Below are 26971 nucleotides of genomic sequence, written 5' to 3'. Positions count from 1 at the left end.
TATAATCGTACCTCTCTATCTCATCTTTACTACAGCACAGCACTTAGAAATAGCCCAATAGAGTAAATATTTTGTCCATTATTTAGACAGAGGATAGACATATGGAAGCTTTTCTTTTCCTTGAAGCCAGTCCTACTTCAGTTATGTAAAACACTTTACAGTCCAACGAGTTAAGCACTGACTGACAAGCAGCTATAGCTGAAACACAGCTGGGAACAGCCGGATCCCAATCCTGCAATGTGTTTATCTGCAAAAAGTGAGAAAGTTATCACCCACTGTCAGCTTCATTGTTCTCATTTCCAAATTTGGATGGAGAGAGCATGATATAATAAGGAAGAAGACTGGGGGGGAAAAAAAACCAAGCCAAAAAAACCACACATTTTTTTAATTCTAGGCATTGGGTATGAGAAGGAATGGCAATAAGAACAAACTGTCTAAATGCCTCACTAGTGTAGGGAGGTGCATTTTAATATAATCAAATTATTGCCCTAATTTCAAAAGATAAATTTGTTCATCACTTCACATTAATTTGGTCAAGTATTACTTCCAATTTAAAGCTGAATTAAAAACATTTGTGGTTTTCCTCTAAAATCTTCAAATGAACATCTGTTTTCCTCAAAGCCTGCTAATAGCAATCGAAGGAGTCTCCAGGTATACTCCCTTTGTTCTCCTTTTTTCTTCATAAGGGTTTTGCTAGCCTAATTAACTCACATCATCCCATTTTACAAGAATGACAGGCATCAAAATCATCATCAACTAAAAAATTATAATCACAAAGAACTAAACTGCACGGAAGGACCGCCACCATTAAAAGCTAGGAAAGACAAATCAAGGATTAAAGCAGGAATGCCCTATAGTTTACTCATGGCAGGAGGCCTAGCTCTACAGTAAGGATATTTACCTTTGCAAGGTTACCGAAGAGCTGCCCACTGCAAATCTCTCCATCCTAAGAACTGCCTTTTAAAAAACCATACAAAGCTGAATGAAAGCTAAGACTAACTCTGGGAAATACACTTGTATCCTATACATCAATGAAAAAGTTGTTTTGAGGTTGGCCAGGTAAGCAATGAGCAAGGTGGGACACTATTTTCTTATAAGAGTTTTGTTACTTGTCCTAGATGGGGATGACCTACAGTTTCATTCATCAAAAAAAGCTGGCATTTCGAAATCTTCCCACAGATACCAGAACCCCAAAGGCCAAGCCCTTTCCGTATCCAACAGCCTCTTTACCTTTCCTCATCTTGAGTTAGTCACAAACTTTTTAAAGTGGTAGCTGAGCACAAATGAACAGGAGCATGTGATGTAGTCTTTACAAAGCACATTGTGAAATTTATTCCAAATTACAAACTCATTTAAATTTTCACAGCTGAACATGCCCTTATTTGATACTTGGCACGAAACTGCTGAAATCCATTCTATGTCCACATAATCACCTTGTGCTGGGGTTTTATTCTTCACTTTCTGAATCCACAAATTCCCAAAACCAAGAGAACTTCGACCCTGCAGGCTGACACCACCTTTAATATTTCTATTTCGTTTGTGTCCAAAAACACTGACTGAGGTCACTCCACCAGGGGTCATGTGGCCCATCAGGATCAGACAGCTAAGATCATACATCCGTACACTTTCAGCATATCCTTTCTTACCCTTAGGGGCTTTACATCTTGGGTCACAAACTAGAATTTGTTGCTACAGGAGTCTGTGGAGGCAAACACTTCCAATAGGTTCAAATTAATAAATAAAGCTAAAAAATTAAATACATATATAGAGAATATCCTTGCCTTTTCTCTTTAATACTCCTAATCCAAAAGATGAATGCTGCGATGTTGAGCAGGCAGAGGGTGGCCAGGCTTGCCTATTGTCCCCTATCATCTCCTCCTCCCACCATCACAGACAGAATGCTGGAAATGTTGGTACGATCCAGTAGGAAATTTCAGTTATTATTATTATTATTTCTCTGAAACTACATTTTTGAGCTCAGTCATTTATCTTATCCCAATCTGATCACTAGCTCTAGCTCTCCTTCCCAGCTGTAGTCTCCAAACTATCTTTTTTTTAATATCAAACACTTTAGATTCATTGCGTTGTTCTGTCTTATCTTGATATGAGCTGTTTTACCTCTTCCGTGTAAAGATCATGTTTGCTGCTAAAGCTGAGCGTCCAGCCAGACAAACTCTGTGCAAGACTGCAGCTAAAACAACATTAAAGGAAGAATAATTTAGGATTTGGAGTCACTTCACTGCAGTCAGATGGCAAGAAGCAAGTTTTAAACTAGGCATGATCCATGGGTTTAAAAACCAGATGAAATGTCTAAATATCATACAAAGTAGTACATAGTCAAGGTCAGAGCTGCAGCTGAAGTATGCAAGTCAACATCCAGTGGAAGAAGCAGCCCAGCACTCCACTGCATGAGAGCTGAATGTTCTGTAAACAGATCTGTTTGAATTCAGCCTTTGTGACAGACCCACACCCCCACACACAACATCAAGGAACCAGGTGACAATGACAGAAAATGACATCATATTCTCTACTTGACTACTTAGTAAGGTCTGGAGAACATGTGGGAAGAGGCCAGAGTGTATTTCTGAATTCAGGCCTGAAAATCTACTGAAGGCAAAGAGAATATTTCTACATCCTCACCTGGAACTTTTTTCTAATAAATACATTCATGCACAGAATGCACCCATGTCCTTGTATTATGACTTAAGAGCTCACTCTCAGTCAATTTAAACAGAAGGAACAAAGACTGCAGAATAATTACCACGTAGGTATGCCTAAAGCAGCAATATACAGGTGTATTTGCTAATCTTTACCTATTTTCATCTCAAGAATCTAAAGTCTGTGTGGTTAAGGTTGTTCTAAATGGTTTTCTTTTATTTAATTCAGTAAAAAATATAAGGAAAAATAAGCATTAATTAAGTACATGTACCCTACAGAATGTTTAATACATGCATGATGTCTTTTTAATACGAAAACACTCCATCTAAGAATAGAACACATTTTGAAGTATTCTTTCATACATATATCGCATTTTATGCATATATCAAAAGTAGTGCTCAAATATCTCTAAGAAAATGATGAATGATATCCAAACGCATTAAGCACATTATTACTTCAGATAAACAACCCTTAAATTATTCTGATTTATTATTCAATTTTGCTAGAAAGCATATTTACAAAAATTAGATAGGGTTTTAAGACATGAAACTGGATATAAATCATTAACCAGACAGCTACACTTTTCTCACTCTGAAACTATTGAAGTATAAGCATTAATGATGGCTTAGAAGTATAACTGATGGTGAATTTTGAAACTTATCATTACAAAGTTTATATTATTACATATAAAAAGAAATAGAGAAATGTGGTGTAGAAGCTCATTTACACACTAAGATTTAATATTTGTACATAACAACTGAACCCCTTAATGAAGCCTCCCCAAATATTGACAACTTTAGTGCCATTTGTAGGGCATAAAGTTAAAAACACAGCACAAGTAAATTGTATCTCTTGTACAGCATTTTTTTTTTCTTATCGGTTCAAAACCACTTTAAAAAGAAGGTGATGACCCCTATTTGGCAGATGGGAACAGAAGAAACAGAAGCAAGATCAAGTAATTTCCTGAAGTTAGACCCACCACAACCCGGGACAGAAAGCTCTGTTTCTGTGTCAGGGACCGACCAGAAAACTTCTGGTGTGGAGATGAATTGTAGGGCCTCCTTTTATATAGAGGTGCAAAGAGCAGCCATTGCTTATGGCCGTCCACAGGAACACATTTGATCTTCAATGAATTTTAAGGAGCTGGTAAGCATCATTAGGTGAATTCCTACAAAGTGGAAACCAAGGCACATGGCACAGGGATGCCTGCCCGGGCCCGGGGTCAGCCAGCAAGTAAAGTGCCAAACAGCTCAGCTCAGGAACACTTACCAAGGGCACACAGTGCTGAAATAGAACTCCAGATCGATTATGTATGCTCTGCTCAAAATTCAGGGGCTTATTTCTTATGTACTCATTTATTTTTCAAGTCTTTATATTTAATAAATGGAAGTATTTCTTCCCACCCCCCTCAAAAATATACAAAAAGGAGGAATCTCTATGTAATCAGATAGAGAATTCACAAAAAAGTCCTAAACTGCAAATGAAGCCTCAGTTTTAAATATTTGAAACCATTGTACTATCTATTACAATGTAATACATTATTCATCTTAATTGCAAGTATCTAATTTCCAATGTACTGCCAATATTCCCATAAGTATGAAATATCCTTCCCTTGATTACAGATTTTAAAATATATATTTTATTGGGTTAACTGATGTCTACTCATCAATTCCTCATTCAAATGTGCTGAATAACCTTGCTCTTCCATACTTCTGTTTAGGTCTAACTGGCAGATAATATGGAAAGGAAGATCAATGATGGACAGAAGTGAACTGTTCCATACCACAAGTTGCCCATGTCTTTAATCATCACTGTTGTCAAAGACAATGTAACTAAGAAAATCTTTAATCATTATTAGTAAACTTGATGAGTATAGAAAAAAACTAAATTGTAACAGGCAGAACTTGAATGATGGCAACTATCAGTCACTAATGTTTCAAACTGAAAGGCATTTTCCATGTATCATATATTACACCAAATTAAATACGTGTCAGCCAGTCAAATAAAGGACATTGATTCATTGATTGAAGCCCCAAAGACAAATAGTACATCTGAATGAGTCCATCAGTCTTTACAGAGTTATTTAAAACAGAGTCTCAGTATTTAATGAAAGGTTGAATTTGTCTTCGGCTGGTTAATGCATGCTGTTCCCAGCTCAAATCAGATGAGAGTTTAAGAAACTTATCTGAGGTCATTTCTGTGCTACACCACTTTCCTTCTGGTCATTTCCATCCAGTAATATTCTTTTGTATTGTTTCTCACTTTGCTTCATCACCTTATGATTAGATCAGTTGCAGACATACTTTATCCTCCCTTTATTCAATTTCTTGGTATATTTTCAAAAGAAATGTCTTTTCTAGAGCTCACCAATGGGGTCAGTTTGCAGAACAACACAGACAAAGCCACAGTACTTCTACATTAAATAAAAGAACTTGAATTCCAAGTGACAGGAATTCTCAAAAGCCAAAGAAAACTAGTAGAAAGAAGAACTTTAAACAATAGAATTGCATTGAGCAAGATGATTAACAAAAGAAGATGTAACAGAAACACTCTGAGCAACAAAGAATCTAGAGACAGCAGCCTTTGAACTGGTTTTTTTTTGCCTCATAGCGCAACAATCAAACAGTTTTCCGACATGACATTAGGTAAACTAGAATTTTATGATAGAAATCACCAAGTTCAACAAGTTCGAAAGCTTTAAAAGAAAAATAACTGACACTAACTCAGACAAAATACATGCAGAATTTAAAAAAATAATTATTATAAATATTTTGGAGGTGATTGCAAATCTAATGTTGCAGGTCCTCTCTCAAAAAGTATCAGCAACTTTAGCATGTGGAAGGGCGACCTTACCTCTACAGCTCTCCTGAATTCCTTTGGCCCATGTGGTTCTGGGTACCAGCAAAGCTTGATTTCATTTCCCAGCTGGTACATCTCTGGGATCTGGTGTGGCCAGGCTGTGGTTACACTGCAAGGACCTCAGGGCACCAAGCAACAATTCACCCATCCCAGGATATCTTAGGCCATCAGGAAGGGAGAACTGAGACCACAGTGATTCATTTCTTGGGTGTCAGCAATTGCTTTATGCACTCCAGGGAATGCAGGGGTAATTTCAGACGTATGAGCAGCCTGCCACACTGATCACCTCTCAGGAGGTAATTACTTTTGGTCAATACCAAGTTATTTGCTGCAGTCTGGCAAAGTGTTTGCCTAAAAACAGCACACTGTTAAAAGGTGATTACCCTTTTTGCCCACTGTTGGGGATGGAGCACTGTCCCCACTACACCACTGCTGGGAATTCTCTTTCTGAGGGAACTGAGAGCACCAGCAAGGAAGCCTGGGATAAGTCATGAGAAGAAGAGTTAAAAGGAAGATTTTTCAAGGTCACCATTTTGAACTCCATTTTTAGGAAGGAAGACTTAGCCCTGGAAAATTAACGCAGTCTGGCCTCGCAAAAGGTATGGAGTCTGCCCCAGATTTCAGCTAATGTGGATGTCAACATACAGACCTAAGACTGGAGGAGCAGAATTTCCTATTCCTATATTCCTATAGCCTGATAGAAGCAGAAACTCCTAAGTCTTTAAATGTCCAGAGTCTGAGGGACAAAGGGAATCCAACCCTGTGTTACAGTTGGAGTAAATTTTTGTTTTGACCAGTTGTGACAAAAATCCCCAGTCTTTCAGAATGTGACACAAGGGCCTGCAGTCAGCACAGAAGAGTAAAGTGGCACTGGGAAATCCCCTGTGCCCTTTCTGAATATGCATTTTTAGAACCTACAGCCCTGGATGCATTGGTATCAGCACAGGAAAAATTAGATCACAGAAATTAGGAATGTTACTTAAGGATGTATTCTGCTCCAGACTAAGTGCTAGGAGCTCACACCCTCATAACCATTACTTTTCTTCTACACACGACAGAAAGGTCTTTGTGACGTAGCTCTGCTATGTAAGGCCCTAGAGCCATCATCTCATCTAAATTTTCCCTCCTCTAAGATTACTTTGTGTTTTTTTTCTAATGGCATTTATCTCTAATTGACAAACTGAGTTGATTTTAAGTGTCAGGGAGTCAGATTTAACCAATTTTCTAGTTGACATATGACCTAAGCTTTTGCTACAATGCACTAAAAACTAAGTCATCACAACAAGGTAAACTGCAGCAACTGAATTATAGTATTCTTTATTAATAGAGGGCTCAATTTCACCTTATTTTTCTTCACAATAACCACATGGCTCAGCATCACAAAACAAACCCATTGCTAAGCTGGCTTAAGTCAACAGTCCAGCTCCTTGATTTCTTAGGATCAACAAGAAAACAGTGCAAAGCCTGTGACATTCACTGACAAAGAGACGAAGCATCTGAATTGCACTTTATTGTTGAAAGAATGTGAAATAATGATAGCCCTACTACAAATGAAGTGATAGAAAGGCCTGAAAGAATGCTCCAAACTGCATGTGCAAGAGACAGCTGCATCTGTAAATGACCCTGCATCCAGGTATTCCCTATTGATCTGCTTCTCCTGTGACCCGGCTGAGCTACTGTGGGCAGGCAGGACAACTAAAGGGTCACGGAACAAGTTGACATAACCAGCCATGAGGTTAAATCAGAGATTAGTTCGGTTTAGTACAACCTAGACATCAACTTTCTCATTAGGAAAAAACACTCTGGTAAAACAGTGAAGCAAGAGAGTAAAATAAAATCTGTCCAACGATTTTGGTGTGCTCTGCACACATCCTCTAGGTAGCTCGATACAGATGTGATAAGGCTGTGTTGGCTGCTTGGTTTCTTTGACATCTAAAGGCAGGAAGTGTGATCTGATCCAAAGTGTGGCTTAAATCATTCATGAATTAATATCTAAATCTTATTATCCATTTTCAGTGAGAGAGGCACGCCTTTAAGTAGAGGTCCTAGCATTTTTTCAATTGTCTAATTTTCTCAAAGGGAGCATTTTCATGGCTAAAACTGGGGTTTTTTATCCTATAAATAAGGATCATCCATCCAATTTTGAGATCCAGTCAGATAAAGGAAGTGTGGAAGTTTCTGTTATAACTTATTAATGTATTATTCCAAGCCAACTATTGAGGACAGCAGAGTCTGGGAAACAAGGACAAACACTGGGATCACTTCAGAGAAGGAATAATTATAGACCAAACAAAGTAAAGCAGAACCCAAATTTCAACGGAAAATAGAATATTGCCCTCACCAAAACTTATACATTTTATTTGACAGAGCACTTTACCGGCTGCATTAATTGAATTCTCTATGAAACCCCTAAATTAAAGATTTTCTTACAGTCTTTCTTATGGCCTATGCATATAAATTCATTCTCATACTGTTTAACTACAATCAAAGTCAATATGCATTACTTTCATTACATCTAGGGATAGCATATACACAAAACCAGAAGTTCAGTTCTACATAAACATGTATATAAAACTTGCTTGCCAATTTGAAGAAACTCATTTATAACCTTAGCAACACAGCTAATGAACCAGATTTCTATTGGTAGTATTTTTAATAGCTTATATCATACTTCATTTGCTCATCATGAAGGGAATTTACTCTTTATTGGCAGAACTAGCAGCTAACTCAAACCCTTCTCATTGAATTACATTTAAAATTCACTATTTGCTTATAAATATTTAAATTAAATACAAACAGGATTCTTGCATGGCAAACCAAAAACCCTCCCAAAAAATGAATACAAGTCTCTGCATGCTCTTTCCAAATTTATCATTTGCATTCCATCATAAGTTTGCCTTCTCAATGCTGTAGAGTTCTAGAATAGAAATATAGATGAAACAGCCGAACAACAGTTGCAGCAGTATTCAAATTATGAGAAGCAGAAGATTCAAGATTTTTGCTGAACTCCTTCCCTCCATGACACACTTGTTCTTAGACATCAACGGACGTCTCCAATATTCATGTCTCTCTATCAGCGCTAATGTCTTCTACGCAAAACAAGTAGCCCTCAATTTTCAGTCTGCAGTTTCAGATTTCTATTGATCCCTGAGGACTTAAGGGGAAAATTCATCCTTGTTTAGACAGCCTTCACTTAATCCTGCTGACCTACTCAAGAAATGAGATATAATGGTAATATTAACATTATGAGTCTGCAGATGGCATTTCCCCTAATTCTATCAAAGTTCTGTGACTCTACAGTCCCTCTTGATGCTCTTTAGCCTGTAATGAATTTATTTTTAAGCAACATCAAGAGCCCTCAGCATCACATTCTGAAATCTCATCTTGACTCTCTACTTTCTCTTGTGCTACTGTCCCATGAGGTCTGATTTTGTCTTTGATGCACAGTCAATTTTTTCCAAATATTTTCTCCCAAATGCTTTAGAGGACTTTCAAGTGAACAAGATAAAAACCCAACTCCTTTCTTGCTCTCAGAAAAAAATCTTCTCTTGTTTTGAAGAAAACTGCAATAAATACACAGGCAGAAGGCCGTTCACATAGATGTCTAAGAGTCGCCTTTGACTAGACACTCCTAATTTGAGAATGAAAAGACAGGTGGTCCTCGCCTGTACCTGTAGAGCTCTTGTTTTAGAATCAAAAAAGGGCTGCCCTCAGAAGAGAAAGCAATGGAGAGCACTTCAAAAACCCAGCATAGACCTGGTGCAAAAGTGGCAATTTTCACTTTCCACAGATCCACTGAGAAATTTGCTGCCATTCTACACCTTGTTCAGCCTAACTGTGGTCCTTGACACCAGGAGCCTGGTGACATGCCCTGGTGGAGCTAAAGAGACTCACTGGAGACACAGGGCAAAAGGGAAGTATCTGTTCTATCACAGGGTTTGGAAACCTCTCAAACCAAGAACATTTCAAGTGTTGGAACAGAGAAGCTGTCCAGTGAGCACCAAGAGGAAAGCAAGGTCAAACTCAAATGAGGGGACTGGCACCAAAACTCTTTGCTGACAGAATTCTGGATGGATAGGCTTGACTTCAACCTTTCCAGAAGCCATACTGCCAATAAACAGCAGCAGGAAATGCACAAACCCAGCCATTTTGATACAGTTCCCTTGTGCATTAGAGAACTTCATGTACTCTTGTCAAGAGCAACAAAGATCTGGAGGGAGCTTGCACGGGGTTTTCTTCAATAACACTTTGACATTTTTTAGGATATTCAGCTGATGAGCGGAAATTTCCTAGTTGAATGAGGGCAAGTCGCATGCGGCACTCCACTATTCCATTCTCTCCTACTCTTGTCTCACCTGCTGATGGTTTTAGTTTACCCAGCTTTTTAAAAAAACAAACCCCACTCCCTTGCCTTCATTCTTGTGCAGGACCAAGGGAGAGCAGCACAAGACTGAGGAACAACGCGTACAACAACGAACGGGCAGGTTCAGGAGAAGGGCAGTGCGTCAGAATCACTAATTTTCCTCCTAACGTTAACATACTGCATGGAAACTGGTCATTCTAGATAAATGAAGAATTTGTTGATTAACAAGAAGGGTTTCCACAGTTTTCTCAAATACTCATTATATAGATAATTCAAACCCAAGACACTGACACAAACATCCAATTTGGCCAGTCATGGAAACTACCCCATCCACTTAGCCTGCCTTGCTTGTTACTTTGCTCTCTGATTTCTTACGAACATCACTGCATTTTACCCTCACACTTCTCCCGTGATAGGAAGAAGTTATTCCCTAAATATACATATAATTACATATCTACTACAAACAGATCCTCCATATCCTAAGTCTTGATCTAGAAGATTAGCAACTGTTTTAGGACTGCTTATATTAACAAGTGAAGAATGAGCATTAGCAAAAGCAGTGGCACACATGCTCTGATTTCCTATACTACCTTGTCCTTATTAAAGCAATTGAAACACTGCTGTATTCCTATTCTTTAAAGTTTATTTAGTCTTTTTAAGAACTCAAGTACCAAGGTACTTTTCCAGCTTACAGATTTTTGTTCCTTGTTTGGTGGGTTGTTTTTTTCTTATTCCAAGTCTCATTGCTAGGTCTCCCAATCCTTCCACAAGCAACTGGCAGCGATAAACAACAAAATCCAGAGCCCTTGGAAAGTTGTTGTATCTTGGCTGGAACACTTTGCTGAAGTAATGGTGATTCCAATAAACAAACAGGGATATCCATTTGCAAATCAACACCAGAGTGGGAAATCGAGAGGTTCCATTATGCTCCAGAACCATTGGTCTCTTGATTTAACCGTTTGCCCACAGCCACTGAGGGTATTCACAGCTCCAGTGCTGTGGCAAAACACAGTTCACCGTGTTCATTTTCAATTACAGCAGCCAGCATGAAAGCTTTAGCGGTTTCGTGAGGCCTTGTGGGTTTTTGTGGTTTTGCAGAGGTTCCTTTTTAATAAATTTTTGGTCAAAGTGACAAGAATTTACTTGAGCGTTATACATAAGCAAAGCTCCTGGACACAGCATAACTGGGTCATTACATCTCTGTAAAAATTTATATATACTCTTAATTCTAATTTTAGATTACCAATTATAACAGTGCAAATGTATCTCATTAGAGATCATGAGCCTAAGTAGATCATTTTAATATCAGGAGCACTATTATTTACTGTAAGGATCTCTGAAACGCTTTCATTTACCACAAGTAGAGTTAAATCTATGACAAAGGGAAACTCTGGAAAGGGGAGTGAAATAAAAGGAATAAGAGAAAGACATAAATTCTCTGGCTAGCAAAGCTGAATTTCATTTTTAGAAGTAGCAGAAACCAGACCAGAGATAAGAATTGTGCGCACCATGTCAGTGAGACTGCTATACCCCTGACATACAAGGCAGCTGCTATCAGCAGCAAAAGCGCCAGCACAGCCAGGTTGATTTAAAACACATCCATAGATTTCCTACTTAAAACACTATAGAGCTCAACACTTCCTTTTTTTTACCTTCTCAGTGACTCCTAATTCCATGTAGCCAAGGAGGCCTTTCCTCTGCAGATGCCAGCCTTGAAATGCCAAAATTGACTATTCAGCCTCAGGTTATTCACAAATTTGTTGACGCTTTGACACTGCCACTGAGTCATTTCATTCAGGATTGCTTTCCTTATCACCTGGGACTACAGCATTCCACAGATTTCATTTGGAAATCATAAATAGCAGTTTCTGCTCAAGTCACCATGAAACTACAGAGAGTTTTGGGACCAAATCCTGGCTGATGTTACCACTCACACTACAGCATCCCTTATGTTCCCTAAGAGATCCCCGAGCTTTGCCAGGATACAGCTTTTCCCTGCTCACTCATAGCAAGGGTTTGACCTTTTTTTTTTTTTTTTTTTTTTTTACTTTTTGTGTCTTCATCACTCACAGAAAACTCAGGGCTGATGAGCCTCAGTAAGGTAGCTTTTCTATGCTGTTCCTGTTTCCATTTGGGCAGCATTGCAAGTGCCCTGCATGAATAATGCCCAATTCCAAAAGGCTTTTAAAGACACAGTCCTTCCCCCAGTTCACGCTGAAAGGTACCAACACTATTTGCAAATATCAGTAAAGCACATCAGAAATGTGTATGTTCTTAATGAGCTGAAACAGAAAAACCCTGAAGAGCTTGCACTCTTTGGCTCATTTCTGCACCAGTACCTTTATTCTCCTTTTCAGCTGCACAGAACACAAGCATTTACTCTCTGTTCTGTATTTCCAGACATACAAATTCCTTCTTAAATGACTGACACCTGGGCATGGTATAATCTGCAAGTTGTGCGTGTGTGTATAGACATAAAACACATACAGTACATACATACTTTTATATTTATATGTGTTTATATTACATAAGCACATATATTTTACTCAAACATGCTCACCACTAAATATAACAGCTATTTCTGGCTTTATTAAGTAATAATTATTTATTAATTTCATGGTGGTTTAAGGTCCCCCTTTTACTGCTATTTTGTCTCCTAGGTATTATATTTAGCACTTCTGCATGCCACAGATTTTTTCAAACTTGACAGTACCGCTGCTTACTTGCTCTAGATGCTGTAACCACCTTATTTACACAGGGGCATTTCCAGTGTTAGGGTGCCTCCTGTTCATGAGAGCCATCAGGGAGGAGCCTGTCTTGAACTGCACACTTTTATTAAGAATTCATAACTGTATCCAGACTGAAATGTTCTATTTTCTAGGTGGTTCTCACTCTCAATCAAGGTGCATTCAGAACTGACGTCGATTTTTAAAATACTTTGAATGCTAGTATGGTTTAGAAAATAAACACCGTGGTGCAATGAGCTTTGTTTGGAGGACTTTTTAGCATGTTGATGTACATCTCAAAATACTCTCTATACTCTTTATTAATTTTATGGAAAAACTTGTGTAGGGAACTTATAACATCTTCAAGTCAATAAACTTCCATTAAACACACAAAGTCATTGTCATACGTCAAGGCTTGAGTTTTTTTTCCCTTTACAGTATTATCTAAAAATAATTTTAATGTGATTTTTTCCTTTGGAAAGCTGGAAGCAAAATATGAATTATATATCAAGACCAATCACTCAAGGTGCTTTCCTAAAGAGTGTCCTTGGAACCCAGTTGCTATTTGCACACACATTAATAAAGTGCAAAGCTTTTAAATCTGATTGCTTCAAGTTAAATGGATGGGTCAGTGCCAAACAAATTGATCTCTCTCACAGTGCATGGAACTATAACTCCATAACAATGAAAGGACTCAATTCAATAAATAAAGTTACCTGAGCACCCCTTTAAATGCTCTGTAGGACTGTATGTGCGAGCTGCATTGTTTACCTGAAGCTAAAGCCAAAACTCACTATTCAAAGAGAGTTTTAATATTTGACACAGCGTGTAGGGGTTAAAGGCTGCGTGTCTGAAAAAAGGATCACTGGAGAGACAGGACAATCAGTTCTCTCAAATGAAACAACCAGGGGTCAGTGGTGGCAAAGACATACCTGGCAGTATCAAATGAAAGGATGACCTTTTGGGCAAGTTCTTGGTTTGACATTTAGAACTTCAATCCCTGTTTCAGGTGAATTCAGTAAATTGCCTACTTTCTCCGTAACCCCATGCCCCAGCTGGTAAAAAAGGGACTAATGACCCTCTACCTCCCCATTTAACGTTCTGTAACAATAATCATCAGGTACCTGTCTCAATAGAAAGAGATCAACCTTGGAAATTGATCCTTGAATAAAAGCTATGAAAACATATCTTAACAAAACCCTGAACAAGCAGTGAGCAAAAACAACGGTAAAAACAGCAAATCTCTGAATAGAAACCTGATTACACCTCCTTCTCTGCAAATTTTAGCATGAAGACTTATTAAGTAAAGTGGTATTACTAAAAATGAAAACTATCAGAAATTATCCTTAGGACACAAAGTCCTTCCCCACAGAGGATACTGTCAGAGCCACTTTTATTCCCTTAGCCCTCACACTGCAAAGGAAATGCTCCAAGACCTGAAAAGCTCTCTTTTCTCTCCCAAGAAATTTTGCACATAGCAGAACAACCAGCAACAAAAACGTGCAGTTTCTACTGTCTACCAATGTAGGGCTTTGACTGGAGGACAGCACACAGAGCAGCTGCACATCTGATAAGAACTGCAAAGACAAACAGAGCTCACTGCTAATCTGTCACCCTGGAGCTCACACAGCCCCAACCAAAAAGTGACGTAAACCTCAGCCCACACGAAGTGATCCCACTGCCAGCCTGTCCCTTCATTCCTCATGTCCAATGCCTTCCAGTCTTTGGAACTTTTGAAGACATCTTCCACACAGCTGCCCTCATAAGAATAAGAAGATCTCACCTTTAAAGTGGTTTCTTTTTACCCTGTTTCTCTTCCCTGAGACCAGGAAGTGTTTTAGACCTGCCCTTTTCCAGTCTCTTCAAGTCCCTACACGTATCACCCCATTCCTCCTCTCCCTTCCACCTGCAGACCCTTTAACACATGGCTCACTTGACTGAAACTGTTCCTACTGCCATTCACTTTTTCAATCATACTCTAAAATTGTCACTGTCTTCGATTGGACTTGCCAGATGCTTTTAATAGAGTTGATCACGTCCCCTTGATAAACCTCCTCTTCCCAGCGCTTCTCTCCTGGTTTTCCTCTTGTGACGCTCCAGGACAGTCTCTCCAGGGAATACTTCCTGTGAAATTCTCCAAGTTCCCAAGGAGGGTCCTACACCTGTTCATTCTGTAATCTTCTTTCTTTACATTAACTCCATTCAGCAACCAAACTAGCAGAAAAAAATCCCCTGTCATTCATGAACTCATGAGTCTTGATCTACTTCTCTGAGAGGCATTTTTCATATTCTGGCCAGTCTAAACTGACTGCATTCAGGATATCCCTACAGGCTTCATGTGGATATGGAAATTTCTCAACACTCTCCCTTCAAAAGGCAAAGAAAATCCTTTTTTTTTCAGTCAAAATGGACAGCCAGAATATCAGACCTGCCAATTTGGACTACAACACAAGTGTCATCTTCGACTCTTACTTCTTATCCAGGATAAGCCCAAAATCTCAGAGATTCTTCAGGCATAATCTTTCTAATAAACAGGTTTTTTAACCCATCTGTAATGCAGAAATTCCTTTCCCAGCTCTGATGATATTACATATTGATTACTTCCAAGTTCATCTTTCTGACCTTAAGAATCACAAGCTCCTCTCATATTTCAGTGAAACTTCTGCTGAAAGGAGGATCTCTAACCCCTTTCTTTGATCATTTCACTCAACTCTTCATATTGCTTCAATAGCTCCCTTGTTACCTGTCACATCAAAGATATGCTAACGATCTTCACCTCCAATATCGCACACGTCTCATTCCAATCCTTCAGGTTATCTCTAGTTCATCACGAAGATACTGCCCATGGTGTTAACGTCCTTCACCTACCCCTATTTACAAAAACACTTCCACAAATATTTTAAAATCCTCAGTTTAGTTTAATTTCTTTTATTTTCAAAATTCTAATTTTGGAATGAGGACACTATTTGTGTCGCATAACAACATTCATCATCAATCCTTCTCACTCCAAAGATGTCTCTGTCTGTCTGTCATTCCTTGCACACTGCAAATTCTTTAGGGACACACTTTCATACAGCACCCAGTAAAACATTCCAATTCACAACGAGCCACTCAAGTACAGCAAGCATGAGACCACCACTCATAACAGCACCAGGAAAAATCATTATTGGCACAGGACTACACTCCTTTTCCAAGAGAGCTCTTAAATCCTTGCCAGTTTTGTGGTATTTGCCACACTCCAAGGTACCAAGGTAAATGAAGTGACACCTGGCACTTTGAGCTGACAACACTCCACGCTATTCCTCTGACACAGAACACCCTTTGCCTGAGGAAAAGGTAATCTCCTTGCACAGTTACCACACTCTCTCGAGTTATAAGCTTAATTTAATCAGATCTAACTGCTTGTTCTTGATGAACAAGGCCCCCCCAAACATTTCTCCCCATGCATTTGCAGAGGGCTCCCTCGAGCCTATTTTGGATTTTTTCAGGAACTCTACTCTTTGAACGGTGAGGGAACAGTTATAACATTCAGAGTTGTTTCCCACACAGGGGCTCACAACAAGGCTCACCCTCACACCCACACTGGGTGCTGCTTGCCTGGCACAGAACTGCAAGAGGAACACGGCACCAGTCCTAGGATGCCTTCCTTGGGATTAATCTTAAACCCACGTACATCTCACCTGAGCTCTAAACTGTGTGCTGCCAGCAATTAGTAACGGCTGAAACAGATTTTTTAATTAGTTTGAAACTAAAAATAAGTCTTGGGTAAACATAATTTTATTTCACCTGCTAAAAGTTGCTAAAAACCTCCTGTGAAAAGATGCCAAGCAGGTGCAAATTATTATCAGCAATTATTACTCAACCCTTCCAAGGATAATGGCCTTCTTCTGTGACCTCTAGGACAGCAAACAAAATGAATCAGTGATTTTCTCAATCCAGCACACCAGGACTAGAAGCGCATTTTAGGGGAGAGATGACTGTGCAGAGTCCTGTACTCCCAAGTCAGTCCCTGTGCTTAGAAACGTGGAAGAAGCCAACCTGTACCTATGGTGTGTACACGCTGGTGTTGTAAGTTCAGAAAATTAATATTGAATAATTGCAGTATGTATTTTCTAATCCTCAAAGCCCAGCTTCCCCAGAACAGTCAGCTAAACAATTCACCAAATTTATATGAAAAAGTAAAACTGGAAGATGGCAAATAGCTTTCTTATGGCCGTTACTTTTTCTGACTTTCGTAAGGCAAACGTATTTTCTCATGTACCTGCACTACTTCTGCCAGTGCCTTACAATGGGCAAACACTTGTATGGTGATGAAATGCAACTGCAGGAGCCTATTTTAAAATTAATCATCCATAATTAATTAGTAATATCTCCTTTATGGAAAATTATACCTAAATTGCAGAAAATTATCCTTGCTGAGAATGATAAAGTCATCTATAGCTTTGCAGTATTTCAGAGAAACTTTTTGCATATATTTATGCATCATAATGACCACAGATATGCCAGAGTATTCAGTTCCACTTTGCACTATGCTAAAAATAAAAACGCATAAGAACATTATCTTTAAATTGCACCGTATTCAAGGGGTCACCCAAACAACCTGAAGTTAAATAATTTGGAAAACAGATCCATGAAGGAGTAGGTGGAGGGGGGTTAGTTTTTGATAGCCTTGATTTTTTTCATGCCCACTAGATTCATCTTGTCTCAGCTCTTGCAAAAGCCAGCACTGCATGCTTTAAAGCCAGTACAAAACAAAGTGTCTTGTCTGTGTCTCAGTACACCACTTGTGTGTTTCCAAATCATTAATAGATCCTGCTCCTTAAAAAAAACCCCCAAACATAAACGCAGCCTCTCCAAACAGCTAGAATCTTCCCTATCCTCAGGTTAAATCTCTTCAGAGTTCTAGATCAGCAAGTGAAAAATAACAAAAAAGGTTGGAAAAAAAAAAGTTTGTTAAAAAAATTACTGATGCTCACAACATCAGTAATTAACAAAAGAATGTTAATTCAAGGTATTTTAACAATTTTTTCAGCTAGATGTTTGACACAGTTTCCTTCAGACTTGACATCCTTATGTGTGGACAGCAGTAAAATTTTGAAATGACTCATGTTTTATCAGCTGAACACCTGCAATGAAACAAGGACCCAAAAGTGCAGGGAGGATGAAGCATTTGGAGCAGGAGGAATGCCTGGTTCCTGTACATCCAGATTTAATGACATTCAAAAATACATGATCCCCGATGTGTACAAGCCCAGTCATCAGATTGAGAACATGAGCTGAGAAATCAGATTCTTTCAGAGCAGATATCATTGATGACACTGAGAGACCTGGTAAAACTGCCAGGAAAGCAGTATTTAGATTCAAAAGGGCTTTGTGTACCTCTGGCCAGTGTATCCAATTTCTGGGGTAGTTTTTTTTCTCAATTGACCCATAAAGCCTCACAAAACTGCTACCAGTTATTGTTAGATAAAAAAAAACTGGATGCAAGCCTCCTTTCTCTCATGATTTCAACATCCAGGTTCAAAACCTCATGCAACATTCTACTGGAGTAAAAAAAAAAAAATTAAATTATTGTCACTTTTACCTGCAGTCGTAAAAGGAATGTCATTTAAATGCAGCTAAATAAGTAATTCATAAAGTCATTAGTTCAGCATTTTTCCCCCTCTTTACAGTGTCTACAAATCCATGCAATTGACTGTTCCAAACACATATGATTGGGATCCCTGTGAGAATAGCCCCATCCCCTGGGTTAGTCAAAGTGAAGCAAACTGTAGGAGAGTTTGTGTTTTGGGAGGTTTTTTTGGCCCAGTGGAAAGAAACTTGCTTCAAAGCCAATTTACCCAGAATGGGAGGGCTTTGTTTTCACTTAGGTTTTAGCAATTCAATGAGGTTTGCTTGGGCTTTAATTATAATTAATATTCTCTTTAAGCACAAAGAGTCTTAGCATATTGAAAATGTCAACAATAGCAGACAAGATTTTAGCTCTAAGGAAGAAATAGAATACCAGAGGAGGATTTAGAAGAAATAAGGCGGGCATAATTTAACTTGAACTATTGAAAGAAGAATGTATTATTTCTACAGTTCTGTTACCAGCACTCACAAATCACTAGCAGCTCTTTAAACACAGAAATTGCCTTCTAGAAACAGAAGAGGCATAATATTTTTTCCCAAAATTATGCAACAATATTTTGAGATGTTTGTACACTGCATATAAAACAGAGATATGGATTAAAATGTTGAAGGTTTGCAACACAAATCTAAAAGAAAAAAAAAAAAAAAGAGAGATTAAGTGCTAAGTGCCAGAAAATTAATATTGAACTTTTTTCCTGATAAATTCTGAGAAGTGAATGTCCCTGGAAAACCATTTCATACAACTGCTTGTGGGTGCAAATTGTTCAAGATGCCATAAATAATTCATTCAGCTCCAGTCAAGTGATAGCATGTCACCAACTGCAGAAGAGAAAAGAGAAGGCTGGAGCACTGTTCTCGAACAAGTGCCAACTGCAAGTGCTCTGGGAGGAAGCAGCTCAGCATCTTCAGTGACCAGGACCGAAGGAAGGCCACAAATCACTGTGAAATGATCCCAAAAGCCCAAATCAAAAGCAGGATATCTATATTTATTTAAAAGAAGCAGTCAGAGCACTTAGCAGGAACTAGGGTGAAAAAGAAACAGAGAAGTCTTTTCTTTCCAATGAGGACACTGAGGTGATTATATAAACAGGGCAGAGATAAATTACAGCTGTTTAACACAGTGTTATACTGGAAATTTTTAGCCCCAGCTCAAATTGGAATTGCTGTGATTCACGTAACCCTGCTGCATTGATACAGCAGCTTTGTATTAATTTTTAAAGGAATTAATCTGCTCTCTTTTGTTATAGCCTTCTTTTTTAAATCTTGCTTATTGTCCTAGGCATGCAAAGATCTCTGCTTTAGGCTGCTGTACTGCAGGGATATGCATATAACCTTCCTGCAGTCAGGCAGCCTCACAAGGAACTACAGCACTTTCAGAGATCCACCTCAACAGAAACATTTTTCACTTCAGTGAAGCTGCCAAAAATACAAGTAATGCTGAGTTAAAGGTTTTGTAAAGCTGATAATGCCTTCTTTTTTCTAGTCAATAACTACATGCAACTGGGTTACAGCCTCCATTTCACTGGTGTTCAAAAGCAAAGGTTGTATATAAATCCTGCAAAGAAGGAAGAGTAAAGTCTGTGAAGCAATTGATATCACCTATATTTATAAAGACAAATCCTATTAAAACACATATCCCAAATAAATCACGTGTTCTATGAAGAATTAAGAAAGCAAACTCTCCACAAAGGTCAGGAAGTGCACATCTGCCACAGGAAACATGAGAACCGCTGAACCACAAGACCTTTTCCTCCTCTTCAGACAGGTTGTATATAAAAAGTACAAAGTCTAAACTTATTCACACAACAAATGTTTCCTGGCAGGTCTTCAGAAGGGCTCCTGGGTCACCCAGAACATCCTGCACACCAGTTCAGGACAAACTGCTAGCCTGATTTACCGGAGTGTTTTATCTAGTGAACCCTTGAAGGCCCTACAGAACGATGTCTCCCTGAACTCTCCTGCCCAGCACTCCCATTGTCCCACTGACCTCCCTGTTGGAAAGCATTCCCTCTTTAGCTTTGGGTCATTACTTCCTGTTGGACAACCATCATCACCTTAAATAATTCCTCCTCCTCCACTCATGTTTCCTCTCAAGCACCTGGCAGCTCCATTCCCTCAGGCAGGCTGTATATAGTGTGCTCCTGAGGCCTCTCCTAAGAGGTCGTGCTCTCCCATCCTTTCATCATTTTTGTCACCTCTTTGAACTTTTTTTCCATTTATTCACTTCACTGTACAGCCCTTAATGATAAAAGCAGTCCATACAAATAATACTTCTACTTGCAATTGAAAAAAAAACTTATCCATTGCTAAGTGAAAGAGGTAAGTGAATCCTCACTGTCTCAAGGAAGGAGACTTTTGAGTCTCAGATTGCTGTGTCTGGGCCAAGCAAACTAATAGAAAAGGTAAAAGTGCTAAATCTTCCATTTCTGAATTGTTAGTTTTTCTTACCACCTTTCAAGAGCATCATGTGCTTTTCAAAATATGGGTTTTTTTTTTCCTGGCACACATACACCTCTTAGGAACATTTTTCTCAACAGTTTAAGGAAGGACACTCTTTAGATTAGGTTTGCTTCAGTCCCCAAATGCCCTTTTAATGCATAATCTAAGACAGTTAACACTGTATAAATGCATTTACCATCTCTATTCTGAATACAGGCTGATTCCAGGTTTATAGCAATACCATTGAAAAGGTATTTTTTCCTTCTCCTCTCCATTCTTACAGTCAAAGCAGTTTCATAGCAAAATACTAAACCTTGAAAACTTACAAAAGGTCAATCATTTCTACTGCAGTAACTTTGACACATGACAGAACCAGGCACTGAGATGTTAAGACAGTTAAATGAAAACCATGCCTAAATAAAAATTAGAGAAATTGAATTCCTCCACGATTCAAAAGTTTTTTACACATGAGATGGCAGAGCCCCTTAACTTTGTACATCCAAGATCAGATCTCTCTGGCCCCTACAAGAGACAACGAGACTGAAACTCGGATCTGTATTTCTAGGAAGAAGAATGTACCACCTGCAGTACCCAACCAGGCAAAATAGATCTCGTACCAGCTTCCAGTGGCTGGTATTTATAACTTGTGCTAAGAAAAATCTGTTAAATCTTTTTATTTCAGGTTTCATAATCACAACACCGTTCTTATTTTCTGTTCAGCATTTCACCAGAGGGTTGGGTTTCAGCACCTGGTTTTCAGGAAAATATACTATTAGCCAATACATTTCAACAAAAATCTGGTTGAAGTTTGTAAGACTTTTTTTTCCCTACTACAAAATATCAACTCAGCAAAACTGAAAATCTTAGTAAGAAACCTCTTTTTTACATGAAATTTTCCATTTCCAGAAAGAAAGTTTTAAAACCTCTTTGTTCTTCATTTTTTTTTCCCTAACTGGAGTTAACAAAAAAAGAAAAGAAATACGTGCAAAATCTAAAAGTAAAATCTTGACATTTTCTTCTAGCATTGCTACTTAGATTTTTTTTCAGAGGGCTTTTTTACTCCAAAAACTGTAAAAAAAACCTCTAACAATTTCCAAGGTGCAGAGTGAGATTGATAGCAACAGCAGTCAATATAGAGCTATAAGGCACCTCTAGTATAAAATATGCCAACTGTGGAACTGAGTAAACCCATGGAAGGCACCTACTGCCACACATTGTGGATGATGCATTTCAGTAAAATACATAAAAATGCGTTTTTCATTTAAGCTGCAGGTTCTCATTCTAGACTCCTGGAAAATGTGCTGTAGATAATTAGTTGCACTTATTGACTGAGATATTGAAGAACTGCAATCATTGTAACTCTTCACAAAATATAAGTTCAGCCTCTGTCTGGGAAAGATTCTCCTCTACACTCTGCACCTCATATCCCAAGCCTTTTGAGAATTCCTTTCTAAGATTTAAGTTTTCTCTTGCAAAGCTTTTCTGAATCAATCAAGATTCAATACAGGAAGATTGCCAAATAAATTACTTTTCATTTCTGCCCACTGTTAAACTCCTGCAGGGAGCTGGAAATATATCAGGGTCATTAGTCTTAATGCCTATAATACACAGTGCTTTAAGGTGAAGTGAGTAGTAAAGGATTTAATACAGTTTAATACTGGCCCCTACCCTGGAGACACCTCAGGGCTCTGACAGGGCACTCACCCAACAACCCCAGAGCCCTGTGTCCCCAAGGGGGACACAACTTCCACCCAGCTGGGGTCTGAATAAAATATCTCCTTTTGACCTGGGTTGGATACTCTGCTAGGACGCCCTGGAAAGCCAAGCAATGTGCATTTCTGCTGGAGGACCCCTCTGAAAACAGCCGACTGAGCTGCGGAGAGCTGCACACACTTTGAGAGCATCTAACTCCCTCATTCTTCTACTGGAAATACCTGCGTGTGCACAGACCTGAGGAAAATTTATCCCTGTGCTTAGTCTTTCCCAACCTACCTATTTGCCTCACTTATTTGGGATAAAATTTACCTTGTTATTTAAAAAATCACTGATGAACACAAATGTGGATAATTTACTAAGGCTGTTATGGTACAAAAAAAACCCTAATGAGCTAATTTGAGTTGATTTTTTTTTTTTTAAATTTAACAGGCTTTGATGCAGCAAAACTGATAATGGAAACAGGTCTCACCCAGATTTTAAATTCTTGGTTCAGTCATATCCCTGGTTAGTTAAAAAAAAATTCAAACCCCTACTTTATTGCCAAAATCTTAGCTAATGAATACACAAACTTAAACTGAGGCTCAAACTCCCATTCTCAACTCTGAAATATAAAGCACTGTAAAATAATTCATTATTTAATATTAAGAAAGCTGAATAAAACTAATTAATGCCAAAACTTAGCCCACAGCACGTTAATTAAAAGTTTGCCCAACAGCTACCTCCCTGTCCTAATTAGCATCACTGATTTCAAGAAACCACTAAGAAAAGAAGACAAACATATAATTCCAACTTCATATTTCATAAAAATCTCTTTGATTCAACTTTCAAAGATCAATAGTGTGCCCCTTTAATACAAATTCGGAGATTTCCACAGCAAAGACAGCTCTTTCAGGCACATTATGTTTCATTTCTAATAGATTATTGCAGATTTTCTGGTTGCTTGTTAACAGTGGTTGAAATCCAGGACAGAAGTATTAATACAGAAGACAACCAGACAAAAATAATCACAGAGCTGTATATTATATTATATTATAGCATATTATATAATATAATATGTGGCCCGTGTTGCCCCATTTGCATTAACCACAAAGCAAGCATTCCAAAGAGGACGTGATATTTCAGTTCCCTGGCAATAGAGTCTGACAATCCTATTTGACATGAAACAACCAGCACTGTCAAATGGGCAAAACACGGGTCATAACATGTGTTTCTGGACTCTGAAAAAAACCAAGAACCTGTGCACTGACCTCATTAATGAAAGTCTGGGCTCCCCGTGGGCTCAGGAGTAAGATAGCCCTTCGCAATGTGTCCCGATAGCGGTTCAGCTCTTCCGTCTTCATGGTGGTGAAAAGGTTGGAAAATACTCTGCTGATGTTCCTGTCCACTTTTTGTAATGATACATCAAGTCCCAGTCTGGAGGCCTGATCCAGAAATCCCTGCAGTCCACGGATATCTGTAACACAGGGGGAGGGGAAAATAAAAACAACAACAATAATAATAATAATAATAATAATAAAAAAGAACAGAAAAAAGCATCAACCTCATCCAGTCAGGCAAGCAGCACTAATTAGATGGAAAAGACTTTTTTTTTTTACTTTTTTTTTACTTTTTTTTTCCCTGCAGTGCTTTCTGAAGAAGAGTATTCCACACAGCCATTTTCCATAGCTCCCTTTCATAGAGTGCCAACAGGGAAACTCTATCGATGACCTTTCCCTGAGGCCGGAGAATGACTCTTGGGTAGAGCCAGTTCACGCATTTGGGTGGCCCTGCAAACCTCCCCAGAGGCTCAAGGCTGTGGCTTTAACACTGCACAAACAACAAAGCCTCACCCCAACAGCATCACTGCTCAAATGCAGAAATCCAGGAGCAGATAAATAAGCAGGGGATAAATCACCCACACCTAAACTTCTCACTTTCTGTAACTTCACAGCTGCTTTTCCCAAGAAAAAAATACAATATCCAGAATGTACACAGCCTTCCTTTTGACCTACCCTTTTTTCCCTGTCCTGGAAATAACCTGCCTAACCAGAGGCTTACCATTTATCCATAAACTCATAAAAGAAGACACAAAGCCCCAGTGTAATTACAGTATATTTTAGCTTTCAAAAACAAACCAAAAAAAAAAAAAAAAAAAATCATTCAAAGAAGAGAAGTCATGCAAACAAGCTCCTTCAAAACCTGTTCCTTTGAGCTCTGTGCCTCAACTTCAGGATGATTTGAAAAAACATATCCTGAGAAAACACTGCCTTAACCATATTATTGGGTATTAACATGAAGGAATATGTTCCATATGTTCATGTTGAAATCTTCTTGTTCAAACTGTACTGTCTTCATGACTCTCGGCATTTGTCTGAAATAAATGTCTGAGGTTTTATTTTGTAGTGAAATTTAGAACAAGAAAAACGTCAAAGCTCACATTGAACCAGGTTGCTCTCAAAATTAGCAGTGACTCGATCACAGCTGTACCATGTCCTTAGAAACCCTTCATTTTATCTTGTCATGAATAAGAAAGTATTGAAGCCTCTCACATTCATTTCTCACACTTTTGTCATTAAGTTTCACATCATGGGTGAAGCTGAACTGTGGAAGTTAGAGCACATTTACCGACCCCATGGCGAAACCTTCTCTGCAGAAAATGTCACTGTAACAAGCTCTACAAACCACACTGTAACAGCTGCTGAAGAGTTTGGGGTCTTTAAAATCCTGAAGTAACCATATAGTGATGCTGCTGAAGTCAGAGGATGGAACCCCGTCCTGCTGAAGCCAGCAGCACTCCCGGCTGCCACACCTGAGTGGGCTCTCAGCACCCCTAAACATGGTGATTCACAGCCACAGAATACACATGTGAAGTCCTTTTAATCCCCCTTGAGAAACAAAAAAACCCACATGAAACCCCATGTAAGTAACACCTTGTGAGGATACACCAGTTTAGTTCATGTACAAGTGCAATATATTAGGGTCAATTACCAAATATCAGAAAAACAAGCTGCCTTGAGTAGCTTCACATCTCTAGCCAAACATGAGGATGCCTGTTAATGTGATTAATTCAGCTTCAAAGATCAGCTGAACTGCAGAGAGAGATCAGAAATAGTAGCAACTAAGCTTGAGTTGTGCCAGTCACAGCAGACCCCTACTGACTTCTTTATTTTAATTTGAGTTTAGTTGACGTGATTATCCAGCCAGCCACACCGTCAGGAAAGGTGCACTCATGAGGGCTGATTTTTTAATGCCCAACTTAGGCAAGACTACAGCAGCTTTGTCCCACTGCCATACACCCTAGACTTGCTCAGCATCCAAAATCCCCAGCCGGGGGAAAGGAAGGGATTTATTGTTATGCGGGCATTTCTGGAAAGCAACAGAGGACTTCAGCACACGAATAACTGCTGCATATTGCAGGTGTGCTGGAATAATGACAGTGACAAACAACTATCATTTACAGGTTAAAGCGTTTCACTAAAGTTGCCAAAGTAAGTTTGGATTTTGTGAATTTAAATTCATTAGACAGCATTCATTACAATACCTATTCAGACCTTATGGATATGTGCGACACAAAACACAAAGATTTTTCTTTCAATGATGTTTAGTCCTTCAAAATTACTGCAGCGCTTGACAAGCAGTAAGGAGATTCCCTTTCTCATGGTTCAGTAATGACTTGTCTTTTTGTGCAAGCCTCCAAAGGAAAGCTGTTTACAGAAGATTAACTGTGCTGATATTGCTCTGGGGGTTTTTGCCTCACATTTTCAGCTGACCTGATGAACTACCAGTTAGAAATATTCTTGTAGACAAGTACAAAATACTCGATGCACTTGGTAAGACTATCTGGACTTGGAAGGGCATTTTATATTCCCTTACAAACCTTTTCCCCCAAGGAAAACAGACTATTTTCCGGTTTGAGAAATGGAAAGGATTCTGAATTTTTCCAGCTTGGTAAGAAAGCAAACTCTGAGATGGATGAGATTGTCCAAGCTCAACTGTGCAAGCACAATCTGTGAGTTTTTCACAGATTTAAGTGAATGTGAATTTATTCAGTGTTGGCAATTAGAAAGAAGTGTGTGATGATATCTTCCTGAATGCTGACATGCCTGCTCCTGTACTTGACACCGGGAAAAAGAAGGAGGCTTGGTGGGAATTCAAAGATGGAAGTGGGAACTGAAGAGAATTGTTGGAAGAGGTGACTAACAGCTTTAGGTGCCTACATAATGGAACCTTTCTTCACAAGTAATTATTCACCACAATTATCAAGAGGGCAATCATTTCTTAAAATGTATCAGTACACAAACACACAAACATGCCCATTTGCAGGAGCATCTGTTTATAAGACATAATAAATTAGGCTCAGTCTTATTTTATCTGACATCACACGAGGAAGTGAATGCCCTCATTTTTTTTCCTCCATTTAGAAGATCACAAGTCCATGAAACATTAAAGAAATCTAAGCTTTGCTCCACAGCAGCTGAAACAAAAAATACTCTCAGGTCCAGTTATGAATTTCTTTCCACTTCTCATAATCTAGGACTGCTAATCCTTCATTTTCTTCAACATTAAAAGGAGTTTGATACAGGTCACATTGATTTTGATT

At 38.7% G+C, this 26971-nt stretch overlaps 1 protein-coding gene across 3 annotated transcripts in view; it reads right to left on the bottom strand.

The window, feature by feature from the left end:
• GRID1 (glutamate ionotropic receptor delta type subunit 1) overlaps positions 1–26971 on the bottom strand; it is a 483633-nt gene that overhangs the window by 188075 nt on the left and 268587 nt on the right. For all 3 annotated transcript variants that reach the window (XM_066191627.1, XM_066191628.1, XM_066191629.1), the window contains one exon: positions 23640–23845. In XM_066191627.1, coding sequence (XP_066047724.1) covers positions 23640–23845 — 206 coding nt within the window. The remainder of the gene's footprint in view (positions 1–23639; positions 23846–26971) is intronic.

The sequence above is a fragment of the Chamaea fasciata genome, unplaced genomic scaffold (genome assembly GCF_029207755.1).
Source record: "Chamaea fasciata isolate MVZ Bird 193981 ecotype frontalis unplaced genomic scaffold, bChaFas1.0.hap1 SCAF_9, whole genome shotgun sequence".
In the NCBI taxonomy this organism is placed as follows: Eukaryota; Metazoa; Chordata; class Aves; order Passeriformes; family Sylviidae; genus Chamaea; species Chamaea fasciata.
This window is presented reverse-complemented; position numbering and strand designations above follow the sequence as displayed.